At 36.9% G+C, this 14,163-nt stretch overlaps 1 protein-coding gene across 1 annotated transcript in view; it reads left to right on the forward strand.

Moving 5' to 3' along the window:
• NSRP1 (nuclear speckle splicing regulatory protein 1) overlaps positions 1-14,163 on the forward strand; it is a 63,887-nt gene that overhangs the window by 283 nt on the left and 49,441 nt on the right. The window contains exon 2 of the mRNA XM_024737320.1: positions 1,033-1,126. Within this exon, the coding sequence (XP_024593088.1) occupies positions 1,033-1,126 (94 nt within the window). The remainder of the gene's footprint in view (positions 1-1,032; positions 1,127-14,163) is intronic.

A 14,163-nucleotide genomic window follows, 5' to 3' on the forward strand; every position in this document is an offset into this window, starting at 1 on the left:
CAGGATGGAAGCACGAAGTTTGAGGGAGAAACTTGTGAGGAAATAAAGGAAGTTAGGCTGAGGGGCAGAGAGCGAGACTTTTCTATTTTCCAAAAGCTCGGTCTGAGGCCCCTCAGTCTTGCTTCCTACCCCGCGCTTGAGTTTCTCCCCGGTTGGATGCTTTCAGGGGCAATGAGAAGAGAGACAATTCCTGGCTTTCTTAGAGGGCCTTGTTCTACTTGGCAGGTCAAGTTCTGATTACCGCCCTCCCTTCTCGGTTTAGGACTGTTGTGCTGAGAAGCCACAGAAAAGGGTAGGAATATAGGGAATTGGGGTATACGTTGCCACAAAAGAGACAAATGTTATATGTTCTTGGAAGTTTTATCTTTGATGTATAATCCTCGCTTGTGATGCGGCCTCCCGTGATTTCTGCGTCTTAAAGGCCAAAACGTGAGAAACTAAATGAGTTGGATCTGATGGGATGGTTCTTTCAGGTGCTCCAAGACAAAGCAAGTGTGCTTAATAAAGTGTAATGGCAATTTGCCCCGTGGCTACTTGGGTTTCTCAGTTAATGTAATCTTTTAAAAAATTTTCATGGGTGACATTAACCTTTATCCAATAACTTCTTTAAAATTTTGTACCCAATAGGAAAAAAGCACAAGTATTTTCTTGACTCTTGTTAGATCACAAGGATAATTTAGAGCATTTTTATTTTTAGTGGACATCAACTGAGCTTTCCACTAACATGTTCTTTTTAAAACCTTGCTATCATTTCACCATCTAAAACATTTCTGAACTCTTCATTCATTTCCCTTCTTTGATTAAAATGGTATTTTGATTTTGGCCCACAAATAATCACTTAAAGTAATAATTATAAAATCTTAGTGCATATTAGAACTTTTAGATAGTTGGAAATCAGAACCAGTGTTATATGTTCATAGGTTATGTGACATGTTTTGACTTGGTAGCTTCGTCTGGAAGAGGTAGTGGCTGTATTATTGTTTAACATTTAAATATAATGGTGTAATTTCTATTTCAAAAAAAAAAATGCAGGTATGGGCTTACTTTGCCAAAGAAAGCACAGCAGTTGCACCCTGTTTTGCAAAAACCTTCAGTGTTTGGGAATGATTCTGATGATGATGATGAGGTAAGGGAAACTATGTTTTTCTACTGCATTGTTGGAAATTTTTTTTAAAAATTGAACTTGTGAATTTAATGTCTCTGCTTGCTTTAGATATTTGTTAATACAGCATATCTGTAGCATTATAATTTATAGAATTATCAAAAAGAATAAAGGTCTACTTTTTTTTTTTGTGGGTGATACATGGATAATCTAAGAGATTTTTTTTTCCCAAGGCTATGAACTTCAGTTATTTTTAAGCAGTTATACAGAGTAATTTCAGACAATAATACTGATATATAACAAAATTGTTGCTGTAAAGATCCCTGGAAATAAGCTATTAAGATGTTGCCAGTTTCCTAGAAATTTTTATTAGCAAAGTAGTTTCTTATGAGACTACTTTTGTGGTTACTCAGTGTCTGCTAAGTGTAGTTATTCAGTTGTAATGTGGTAGTGTATAAAGTTAGCATGGATGATAATGGCATCTAATATGAACATTTTATGTTTTAGCAGCCAAAACTGTTTTCCTCTGAAGCCCCAGTTTACAGCAGTTTATAAAACCCCCAAATGTGTGCTTATTTAATACTTCAGTCATTTTCTGTATTTCTAAAAGACTTTGTATCAATTTCATACTTCCTTTGTTCTGGCCGAAAAAATCACTTCTCTTTCAGTTTTTACTAATTATATAATAGCATAGTTAGGTAATTGAACATATTTGATCCTTTGCTTCTTTTCTTCTGTTGAAGAAATAGACTCTAGATGGCTTACTTTTAAATTTGCATATAAACTTATGGATTTTAAGTGTACAGGTTGGTGACTTTTGACAAATATATACACCCCAGTCAAGATGTATTGTAGAATATTTATCTCTTCCCTGAAAGTTCTTTAACGCCCCTTTGCAGTTAGTTTGCTTCCTCACATTATGCCCCAGACAACTATCTCATTGTGGTTTTGATTTGCATTTTACTTACGACCAAGGATATTGGCCATTTATGTATCATCTTTAGAGAAATGTCTGTTCATATCATTTGCCTAGTTTTTAATTGGGTTGTCATTTTGTTGTGAGTTGTAAGATTCCTTTATACATTCTAGATACAAGTCACTTATTAGATGTAATTTGTTAATATTTTCTCCCATTCTGTGAATTGTCTTTTCACTTTCTTGATAACGTCCTTTGAAGTACAAAAGTTCAATTTTGAGGAAGTCCAATATATTTTTTTTCTTAGGTTGCTACTGCTTTGGTGTCATACCTAAGAAACCATTGCTTAATCCAGGGTCACAAAGATTTACGCATATGTTTTCTTCTAAGAATTTTGTAGTTTTAGTTCTAAAATTACATCTATGATCCATTTTGAGTTTATTTTTATACGGTTATGAGATGGGGGTTCAGTTTCACTCTTTGCATGTGGATGGCTATCCAGTTGTCCCAACACCATTTGTTGAAGGCTCTTCCCCATTGAATTGACACTACCCTTGTGGTTTGTTTTAATATACAAATAATTTTTTAAAATCACTGTAGACACAACAGAAAAATACGTCATGGTTATCTTGTAGTTTCACATAAATCATCCTGGCATACCCACGTAATGCAAAGCAACATATACTCCAGTTTGAGAAGGATGGGTTTATACAAGTGATCTAGAAAGTTTACTGATGTGATTGCTGTTTCTTTTCCATTGTGAAATGAGGCTAGTGGAAGCTGGACGGTGGGAACACTAGAGTCAGAAAAGAAAGGCCTAGGGCCATTTTGCTCTTTCCTCCCTTCCTCCCATAGAGAGGGACTTCCTTTTACATAGAGAGACTTTAATGCAGAGTATTGGTTACATGGGTGATGGAAGACTTGAGAAGCTACAAGAGATGGTGAAGCAACCCAGAGATTAGCAGTAGTAAAAGGCAAGAAGTGATAAATGGAGGGATACAGGTAGGAGTTGGACCTGGAGGCCAGAGGCTAGGGTTACTTGGTGGGAACTGGACTTTTCCAAAAGGAGTTGAAGCCACGGGGAGATTCAGTCTTAGGTAGAGAGAAAGGCAGGGAGAAATACCTCGTCTTCTCCCTTTCTCCTACCCTCCAATATACTGTTTTTGTATTCTGTTGGTAGAACCCAGCCAGAAGCCAACTGACAGGGAGATGCAGTTTAGTTCTTAATGAGCAGAGAATATAAAACCAGTCTTTAGAATAATTTCCTTACCTATAAAACATCAGTCTGGTGAATTCCAGCTTATATTATTTGTATATTATTTAAATGTTTGTGAGCTTTGAATATAAAACTCTTCTTTTTCAAAAATTTATTTTATTGAAATATAGTTAATTTACAATGTTATGTTAATTTCTGTTGTACAGCAAAGTGACTCAGTTTATATACACACACACACACACACACACACACACATACACACACACACGCTTTTTCATATTCTTTTCCATTATGGTTTATCACAGGATATTGAATATAGTTTCCTGTGCTATACAGTAGGACCTTGTTGTTTATCCATTCTATATATAATAGTTTGCATCTGCTAATCCCAAACTCCCAATCAATTCCTCTCCCACCCACCTCCCCCTTGATAACCACAAGTCTCTTCTCTATGTCAGTGAATCTAAAACTCTCTTCTTTAAAAATTAATCAGTTAAGAAATAATAAAATTATTGGTGTTCTGGAAAATACAGAGAAAGATATTTTATGTTTCCCCTCCTGAGGAGGGCATTTGATAAACCTGGCGAGGAGCTTCTGAAGCAAATCCAACTATTCTTATTTTCAGGAATTCAGCAGAAGCAGCTAAGAGCCCAAATTTAAGATCAGACCTTTATTCCAGTGGTCAAGCAGAGGGAGCCCTAGCAAGCGAATTCTGTTTCAGTGTGTGTTTGTATCCAGAGTTAGTTTAAAAGTGGGAGAAAGTGGTAGTCCAGCACTTTAAATTATTATTGAAATAGTCCCTCTTTTTGAAATTATCAGAACTAAATAGAAACAATTATCATTTTGTTCAAAGGTAGAGGAGATGAAGAGTTTTTACTCCATATGAGTAAGGTTTATATTATATCCAAATGCTGCTGTCTGATAATAAGTGTTTGAGTGGTTTTGCTAAGATAGTGTGTTTGTTTCATTTTTTTTCCAGTCTCTCCTCTCTTTCCAGTCCCATTGCCACCACCTTCATTACTTCTGTCATGGATTATTATAGCTTTGTAACAATTTCCTTATCACCTCTCTCTCCTCAAATTCATTTCAAATACTGTTGATAGATTGATCTTCCGAAAGCACAGTTCTAATCACTGTTAACTTCCTTACTCTTGAACCTAATTGTATTTAAAATCTAAACTGCTCATCCTGACATTGAAAGCCTTCCCTATGCTTTGGCTTCAAAGGACTTATTAGCATTTTCTCCTAATTGTGCTTCTCCATGCAAAGTACACTGTTACGTTTGTATTCTTTCACAACTCTACTTTTCTTCACACTGGAAGTCTCTCCATCCTATATGTCCAAATTATAGCCATCCTTTAAAACCCAGTGCAAAAGTTGCTTCCTTCAAGATTTTCCCCACTAGAAAGACTCTTCCTTTTTCTGACACTCTTTACCTTTCTTAGAGCACTTAGCTTTTTATATCTTGTATTATAAGTTAGTTGCATACAAGTCTTTCACTGTACTAGAGTATGAGCTCCATGAGTTAGGATCCGAATGTTTGTGCTGGCTTCTAAGAATGAGTAAAATCATTTACTCAGATGTTTTAGCTGTCTATATTGTAAAGAGCCAGAGAGTAGATGTTTTAGGCTTTGCAAGCTAAGTAGTCAACTTTGATCTCCTAGTGTGAAAGCAGCCATTAGATAATATGTAAATGAATGAGCATGACTAATAAATGTGTTCTAATAAAACTTTATTTACAAAAGTGGGGATGGCTGAGATTTGGCTGTAACTTGCTGACCCATGATGTATACAATTATCCAAAGTATGTGTGACAACCAGTATTTCACAAGTGTTATAAAGTGGCTAGTGACTAAAATAGATGTTGCATGACAAACATGGAACTTCCTTTTAGATATTTCTCCGTGATAAATGCTTGCTTATTTTACAGAACATAATGAATTTTTCTTTTAGTCTTGGCAATTGAAATGCTCATTTCTAGATAATAATAACCTTGTGAGATCCAGTTTTGTAATATAATTCATATGCCATGAAGAGGTATGATCCATACAACCTGAGAATTGTCGCTGTTGGATAAAGATGCAAAACTTCTTGATCTCTTTAAAAGAGAATATTAAGTTAAAATAGATAGCTAAAGTTCATTGATTTAGTTTTTTGTGTATATATCAAATATGTTAGATAAATGGTAGATGATAATAATTGCACTTTGAGTACTCAGAAGCCATGGTATAGTCCTTTTATAGGTTAAGCTTTCATTTTCATAAACTATAGAACAGTTACAAAAACTATAAGGAAAACATTAAAACTGCAGCAGAAAACTAAGGAAAATACATAGAGAAATGTAGAAGAAATGGAAATATCTAATAAACATTAAAAATATTTAATCTTAGTATATCTAAGAAATGTAAATTAGGGCAACAGTAAGCTGCCATTTTTTTTTTTTTACTATGTTAGAAAATACTTTAAAAAATGATAATGGCAAGGTTTTGGTGAAATGGGAAATTCTGAAATGCAAAATTTTGTTTTTGTAAATCATTGCCCCTTTTTGGAAGGCAGTTTTGCATCAATCCTTTAAGAATCAAGTATATTTAACCCATTGTATCAATCAGAAGACAGAGGCTGTGCCAGAATTTTCCCTTCTAAAATTCTCTCCTGAGGAAGTTGCCAGAAGTTTGCATTAAAGATTTATAGGTATTCAGAAGTCTTTATTTCACGGTTGTTTATGATAGTAAAATCTTAGAACCAGTCCAACCTTCAACAGTGAAAGCATGGCTAAGTAAAGTGAGGTGCAGTGTATATTACAGAATTGTTAGAAATTAAATGAAAGGAAAAAAGAGTAAAGAGAGCATTTCAGAATATTTATGGTAGTTGTCGTTGGTGGACTTATGAGTGGTTATTTTGTTTTTTATGCTTTTCTGTATTTTCTAAATTTTCCACAATAGTTTTTATAATTGAAAAATAATTTTTAAGAAAAATTTATGGTGAATTTTAAGAATTTCCTGTAAGATACTTAGCTTCCAAATCATATTAAAATATAACAGGAAATAACACATTTAATCTGATAGAAGTCATAATGAGAGAGAGTACTGGAACCATTTAAAAGCATGAAAGAAGATGAAATAAGCAGAATACAAAATTGAATATGTATATATGGTTGTACAGAACTATATGGATATATAAGTGGAAAATAAAAGAGAATTGGTTTGGGTTTTTTTGGTGACAGTATGAGCTTTTTTCTTTTTTTTCAAAATTGTATTCATTTCATTGTTATAATTTTTGAAGAACAGAAGGAAATCAGTGCTTTAAAAAATACATGACTGTATTTGTATATCCCCCAAATTAGAAACATTTGCAGATTACTGGATTACATGGTGTATTTTCATTGCTTTTACTATTTCTTTTTTTTTAATTTTATTGAAGTATAGTTGATTTACAGTGTTGTGTTAATTTCTTCTGTACAGCAAAGTGACTCAGTTATGCACATATATATATTCTTTTTCATATTCTTTTCCATTGGTTTGTCACAGGATTGAATATAGTTTCCTTTGCCCTACAGAAGGACCTTGTTGTTTATCCATCCTATATATAATAGTTTTCCTCTGCTATCCCAAACTCCCATTCCTTCCCTCCCGCCTCCCCCACCCCGCAGCAACCACAAGTCTGTTCTCTATATCTGTGAGTCTGTTTTTGTTTTGCGGTATGCGGGCCTCTCACTGTTGTGGCCTCTCCCGTTGCGGAGCACAGGCTCCGGACGCGCAGGCTCAGCGGCCATGGCTCACGGGCCCAGCCGCTCCTCGGCATGTGGGATCTTTCTGGACCGGGGCACGAACCCGTGTCCCCTGCATCGGCAGGCGGACTCTCAACCACTGCACCATCAGGGAAGCCCTTGTTTTGAGTTTTTAAAAAATATTTATTATTTATTTAATTATTTGTCTGCACCGGGTCTTAGTTGCAGCAAGTGGGATCTTCGTTGCTGCATACGGGATGTTTAGTTGCGGCATGAGAGATCTAGTTCCCTGACCAGGGATTGAACCCTGGCCCCCTGCATTGGGAGTGCGGAGGCTTAACCAGTGGACCACCAGGGAAGTTCCTGTTTTTGTTTTGTAGATACGTTGATTTGTATTGTATTTTAAATTCCGCATATAAGTGATATCATATGGTATTTGTCTTTCTCTTTCTGACTTACTTTGCTTAGTATGATAATCTCTAGGTCTATCTGTGTTGCTGCAAATGGCATTATTCCATTTTTTTTATGGCTGAGTAATGTTCCATTTTATATATGTACCACATCTTCTTTATCCATTCACCTGTTGATGGACATTTGGCTGTTTGTGAATAGTGCTGCTATGAACATAGGGGTGCATGTATCTTTTCTAATTATAGTTTTGTCCAGATATATATGCCCAGGAGTGGGATTGCTGGATCATATGGTAGTTCTATTTTTAGTTTTCTGAGGAACTTCCATACTGTTTTCCATAGTGGCTGTACCAACTTACATTCCCACTAACAGAGTAGGAGGGTCCCCTTTTCTCCATAGCCTCTCCAGCACTTGTTATTTGTAGATTTTTTAATGATGGCCATTCTGACTGATATGAAGTGGTACCTCATTGCAGTTTTGATTTGAATTTCTCTAATAATTAGTGATGTTGAGCACCTTTTCATGTGCCTAGGGCCATCTGTAAGTCTTCTTTGGAGAAATGTCTATTTAGGTCTTCTGCTGATTTTTCAGTTGGGTTTTTCTGTTGTTGTTGAGTTGTATGAGCTGTTTATATATTTTGGAGATTAAGCCCTTGTCGGTTGCATCATTTGCAGATGTTTTCTCCCATTCTGTAGGTTGTCTTTTCGTTTTGCTTATGGTTTCCTTTGCTGTGCAAAAGCTTGCAAATTTGATTAGGTCCCGTTTGTTTATTTTTGTTTTTATTTCTATTGCCTTGGGACACTGATCTAAGAAAACGTTGGTATGATTTATGTCAGAGAATGTTTTGCTTATGATTTCTTCTAGGAGCATTATGGTGTCATATCTTGTGTTTAAGTCTTTAAGCCATTTTGAGTTTATTTTTGTGCATGGTGTGAGGGTGTGTTCTAACTTTATTGATTTACATGCCGCTGTCCAACTTTCCCAGCACCGTTTACTGAAGAGACTGTCTTTTTGCCATCTTATATTCTTGCCTCCTTTGTTGAAGATTAATTGACTGTAGATGTGTGGGTTTATTTCTGAGCTCTCTATTCTGTCCCGTTGATCCATATGTCTGTGTTTGTGCCAATAACACACTGTTTTGATCACTGTAGCTTTGTAGTATTGTTTGTAGTCTGGGAAGGTTATTCCTATTTCTTAATCTCTCACCACTTTAACTCCAGTCTTTTATCTTTCATTTATTTATTTTCTTATAGAAGCAGTTAGGTCTTTAATTTTAAAAAATTTTTTGGCTGAGTTGGGTGTTCGTTGCTGCATGTGGGCTTTCTCTAGTTGCGGCGAGCAGGGGCTGCTCTTCATTGCGGTGCGTGGGCTTCTCATTGTGGTGGCTTCTCTTGTGGCAGAGCATGGGCTGTAGGGCATGGGCTTCAGTAGTTGTGGCACGTGGGCTCAGTAGTTGTGGTGTGTGGGCTCAGTAGTTGTGGCTCGCGGGCTCTAGAGTGCAGACTCAGTAGTTGTGGTTCATGGGCTTATGGGCTTAGTTGCTCCTCAGCATGTGGGATATTCTGGACCAGAGCTCAAACCTGTGTCCCCTGCATTGGCAGGCGGATTCTTAATGACTGCACCACCAGGGAAGTCCGAACTCCAGTCTTTTAAAAACACTTTCTTGGGACTTCCCTGGTAGTCCAGTGGTTGAGACTCCGTGCTCCCAATGCAAGGGGTGCGCGTTCCATTCCTGGTCGGGGAACTAAGATCCCACATGCTGCGTGGCCAATAAATAAATAAATAGTTCCCCCAGATAAAAAAAAATAAAAACACTTTCTTGAATAACTAAAGTAGTCTTCATAAGTCTGTTTTTCCTAAAATGAATCTTTTTTTCGTTGGAAGCCTGTTTGGCTTGCTAATGGTAAGAAAAAGTTAAAATTTTAATCTCTCTGAACATTATAGTACATCTGAATCAAGGAAGTGTTTCAGTTTCAGTTTTTCATCAGTTATCAGTCTCATAATTTCCTATTTCTCTGGAGATAGTCTTGTATACTTTGAATAGAATGACAGTTTTATATGGACATGACAAAGCATATTATTTGTGAAAATGGCAGGAAATTTGGGTTATTTTAATGATGGCTAAGAATTTTTTACGTTTTTATCATATGCTACTAAACTGAATTCCTAGAGATTCATGATACTGAATATATCTAATGGCAGTATAAGCAGTGAGAGATTTTAAGTAACTGTGTAGCTTTGCTAAAAATTCATCCCTTGGGCTTCCCTGGTGGCGCAGTGGTTGAGAGTCTGCCTGCCGATGCAGGGGACACAGGTTCGTGCCCTGGTCCGGGAAGATCCCACATGCCGCGGAGCAGCTAGGCCCGTGAGCCATGGCCGCTGAGCCTGCGCTCCGCTATGGGAGAGACCACAGCAGTGAGAGGCCCGCATACTGCAGGAAAAAAAAAAAATTCACCCCTTAACCTGCTATCCGTGAGTGAAATGGATATGTAGGAAAATGCAAGAAGAGAGCAAAGGACAACATTAAATGATAGAATTTTGTGAGGAGTGGGAGCAACAGCAAGAGGATTCTGTTCTTCTTATGCCAGTAGGATAAGAGCATTACCGAAGTGGCTGAGATCATCCAGATTATGAAGATGAGATGAAGTAGGAATTTTTGTTCTTTTCTAGGAGAGAAATGGTGGTATTAATCATGTGCCCTCATAGACTGTAAAGTTGCTTTGTGAATCTCTGGTTAAATCTGTTTAGCCAGATTTACTTATGTTGACACATGGGTGGATTATGTTTTTTACATCTCCTTTGTCTGAGATATAATGCGTTGTTGTATTTTCAACTCCTGAGGTTTGTTTTTTTTTTTTGTAAATTCTTTTTATTGGTATTCTCAATTTGGTGAGATATTCTCATACTTTTCTTTAGTTTTTTAGACAGTTTCCTTTAGTTCATTGAATGTGTTTATTCTGTGTGTGGACTGTACTTTCTTGTTTCTTTGTATGTCTCATAAATTGGAGTTGAAAACTGAACATTTAAAATAATAGAAATGGCAACTGTGGAAATCAGATCTTCCCCTCTTCCCAAGGTTGGTTGTTTTTGCTGGGTTTTATTGGCTGTTGTTTTTTGCTTAGTGACTTTTCTGAGCTAATTGTTTGTGTTTTGGTTTTTTTGGACACACCACGTGGCTTGTGGGATCTTAGTTCCTGGACTGGGGATTGAATCTGGGCCCATGGCAGTGCAAGTGCTGAGTCTCAACCACTGGACTGCCAGGGAATTCCCTGAACTAATTCTTAAAGTCTGTATTCATAGTTGTGTGTGGCCACTGAAGTCCACTTGGTTAGCTTCGTGGTCAGCTAGTGAGCTGACAGAGACTTTCTTAAACACCTGTAACTAATAAGTCACAAATCTGCCAAGAGGCACTGTATGCATGTTGGGGTATGCCTTCAACACATAGCCAGGCATTTTACAACTTTGCCTTATCCTTCAGTTCTTGCTTGTGCAGAGCCTGATGTCAGTCCTCAAGATCTGTCTTGAGAGTTTAGGACCTTCTTAGGTCTTTCCTGATCATGCTCAAAGGTCTGTGTATGCATGTGATCTTCATGATCCCTAGGAATATTTTGGGGATTTCAAGCCCATGTGAACATTCTGTTCCTCTGCTTTTCTTCCTTTTAAGCTTTTTGGTTAACCGGTTGTTTTCCCCAACTGTTAAAACTGTTACCCACTGCCTCAGGCCACCCTGAAGTTCAACAGTTGTCTTTGATCGTTTTTTGACAGATACTCCCAAGGAGAAGGCTGTTTTACATCAGCAACTCTGTCAAGTCAGATAAAGACAGCCTTGTGAGTGATGTCTTCCAGGGAACCACCAGACAGGTCCAATAATTCTCTGGGATGAGGTTTTCAAGGAACTTCATCTGCCCTTTGCAATGGCTGCCAGACTGCTGATTTTTCTACTGTACTATGATTGTGGTCTCTTGTTTTTAGGCTACCATGGCACTAGGGAGGGGATGATGGAAATAGGGCAAGTTAAAACACCACAGAGTTCTTACCAATATTCAGTTCTTGAATAAATGCTCCCTGGACTACTGTAAGCCTTTGGTTAATTTCCAGAGTTCTAAAAAAGCTGATTCTGACCTTTTTGCCAGTATTTTCTTGCTGTTTTGGAAAAGAGAATTTCTGTTAGGTCCATACCACCATTTTCAGTGACATCCCAGGTTGTCTTGAGCCTCTCCAGTACATTTTTGCACACTTTGGACAAAGTCGTCTTACTTGTTTTAAAATCACTGTTGACTTCCCATTGCTCTTAAAGACCGAAATCTTCATTTTTGATCTGCAAAGTCATTCATTGTCTTGCTATTCTGTTCAGCCTATTCTCTACTGTAGTGCTCTATCTTATTCTTTAAAATTGCCTTAAGTCATTTAAATGTTTTAATGTCACCTTCAGTTTCATAATAAAACTAGGGATTTTGATTGGAATTGCATTGAATTTATAGATTAGAAGAGAATTGATATTTTAATATTTCACTCTTTTCATATATAAAGATAGCATATTTTTTTATTTGTTCAGGTGTTTTATATGTCCTTTAGTACAGTTTTATTGTTTCTTCCATGAGGGTCACACCCACCTTTTGTTGGATTTATTTCTAGGTACCTTGTAGCCCTTGTTATCGTATAAGTGGATTTTTTCTAATTTATTATTACTAGTATGTGTAAAAGCTTCTGATTTTTTTGTTATTGTTGATTTAATTCTAGTACCTATATAGTTCTAATAGTTTACCTGATGATTCTTTTGGATTTCCTTTGTAGACATAGTGTCTATAAATAAGGATAATTTTGTCTCTTTTCAATTCTTTTACCTCATATTTCTTATCTCCTGTTGTGATTATGAGTGTGTCTTATTACGTTGTCTGAAAACTACAATATATAGAGAGAGGCAATGATAGAAACTTTGTTACATTGCTGACTAATGGAAATTGCTTATAAAATTTCTCAAATGTGATGTTCGCTTTACATTTTAGCTACTATTTCACTACGAATTTTTATCATAAATGATTTTAAATTTTAATTTTTTTAGCATCAAAGTGAGTTTACATTAATTTTTTTAACATCTTTATTGGAGTATAATTGTTTTACAATGGTGTGTTAGTTTCTGCTTTATAACAAAGTGAATCAGTTATACATACACACATGTTCCCATATCTCTTCCCTCTTGTGTCTCACTCCTTCCCACCCTCCCTATCCTACCCCTCTAGGTGGTCACAAAGCACCTAGCTGATCTCCCTGTGCTAGGCGGCTGCTTCCCACTAGCTATCTATTTGACGTTTGGTAGTGTATATATGTCCATGCCACTCTCTCACTTTGTCACAGCTTATCCTTCCCCCTCTCCATATCGTCAAGTCCATTCTCTAGTAGCTCTGTGTCTTTATTCCTGTCTTACCCCTAGGTTCTTCATGACCTTTTTTTTTCCCCTAAGATTCCATATGTATGTGTTAGCATACGGTATTTGTTTTTCTCTTTCTGACTTACTTCACTCTGTATGACAGTCTGTAGGTCCATCCACCTCACTACAAATAACTCAGTTTCATTCCTTTTTGTGGTTGAGTAATATTCCATTGTATATATGTGCCACATCTTCTTTATCCATTCATATGTTGATGGACACTTAGGTTGCTTCCATCTCCTGGCTATTGTAAATAGAGCTGCAATGAACATTTTGGTACATGACTCTTTTTGAATTATGGTTTTCTCAGGGGATATGCCCAGTAGTGGGATTGCTGGGTTGTATGGTAGTTCTATTTGTAGTTTTTTAAGGAACCTCCATACTGTTCTCCATAGTGGAGAGTCAATATTTGTACAGTCGCTTGAATTGTATTTCATGAGGTTAATAATCCTTTTAATCCTGATGTCTCCAACTAGAAGTACTTGAAGTCAGAGAAATTCTCTTGCAAGACTGTTCCCTTTTCTCCACACCCTCTCCAGCATTCATTGTTTGTAGGGTTTTTGATGATGGCCATTCTGACTGGTGTGAGATGATATCTCATTGTAGTTTTGATTTGCATTTCTCTAGTGGTTAATGACGTTGAGCATTCTTTCACGTGTTTGTTGGCAATCTGTATATCTTCTTTGGAGAAACGTTTAGGTCTTCTGCCCATTTTTGGATTGGGTTGTTTGTTTTTTTGTTACTGAGCTGCATGAACTGCTTGTAAATTATGGAGATTAATCCTTTGTTAGTTGCTTCATTTGCAAGTATTTTCTCCCATTCTGAGGGCTGTCTTTTCATCTTGTTTATGGTTTCCTTTGCTGTGCAAAAGCTTTTAAGTTTCATTAGGTCCCATTTGTTTTTATTTCCATTTCTCTAAATTGTCTGTCCCCAGGGGCTAAAGTTGGTTCTGTGGGTTGTGTAGGTTTCCTGGTGGAGGGGACTAGTGCCTGTTCTGGTGGATGAGGCTGGATCTTGTCTTTCTGGTGGGCAGGTCCACGTCTGGTGGTGTGTTTTGGGGTGTCTGTGGCCTTTGGTGCTGCCCTAGTCTCGAAACTCCCTGCTCCTCAGACCACGTCCGCATCTACATTAATTTTTTGAAGTTAGATCATTTTTGTATTCCTGTATTTTGTATTCCTTGTTTTTTTATTTAATTCAATTCAGTGCACTCTACTAGTCCTTTTACTAGTGTTTTCCATTTCTGAGGTCTTCAGCCTAATTTCATTGTCCCATAGTTTTTTGACATGTGCTTATAGGGGCATTATTTCCGAAATTCTTTTTTTTTTTTTTTTTTTTTTTTTTTTTGTAGACACGCCTCTCCCCC

The sequence above is a fragment of the Neophocaena asiaeorientalis genome, unplaced genomic scaffold (genome assembly GCF_003031525.2).
Source record: "Neophocaena asiaeorientalis asiaeorientalis breed wild unplaced genomic scaffold, Neophocaena_asiaeorientalis_V1.1 scaffold129, whole genome shotgun sequence".
NCBI classification, from domain to species: domain Eukaryota; kingdom Metazoa; phylum Chordata; class Mammalia; order Artiodactyla; family Phocoenidae; genus Neophocaena; species Neophocaena asiaeorientalis.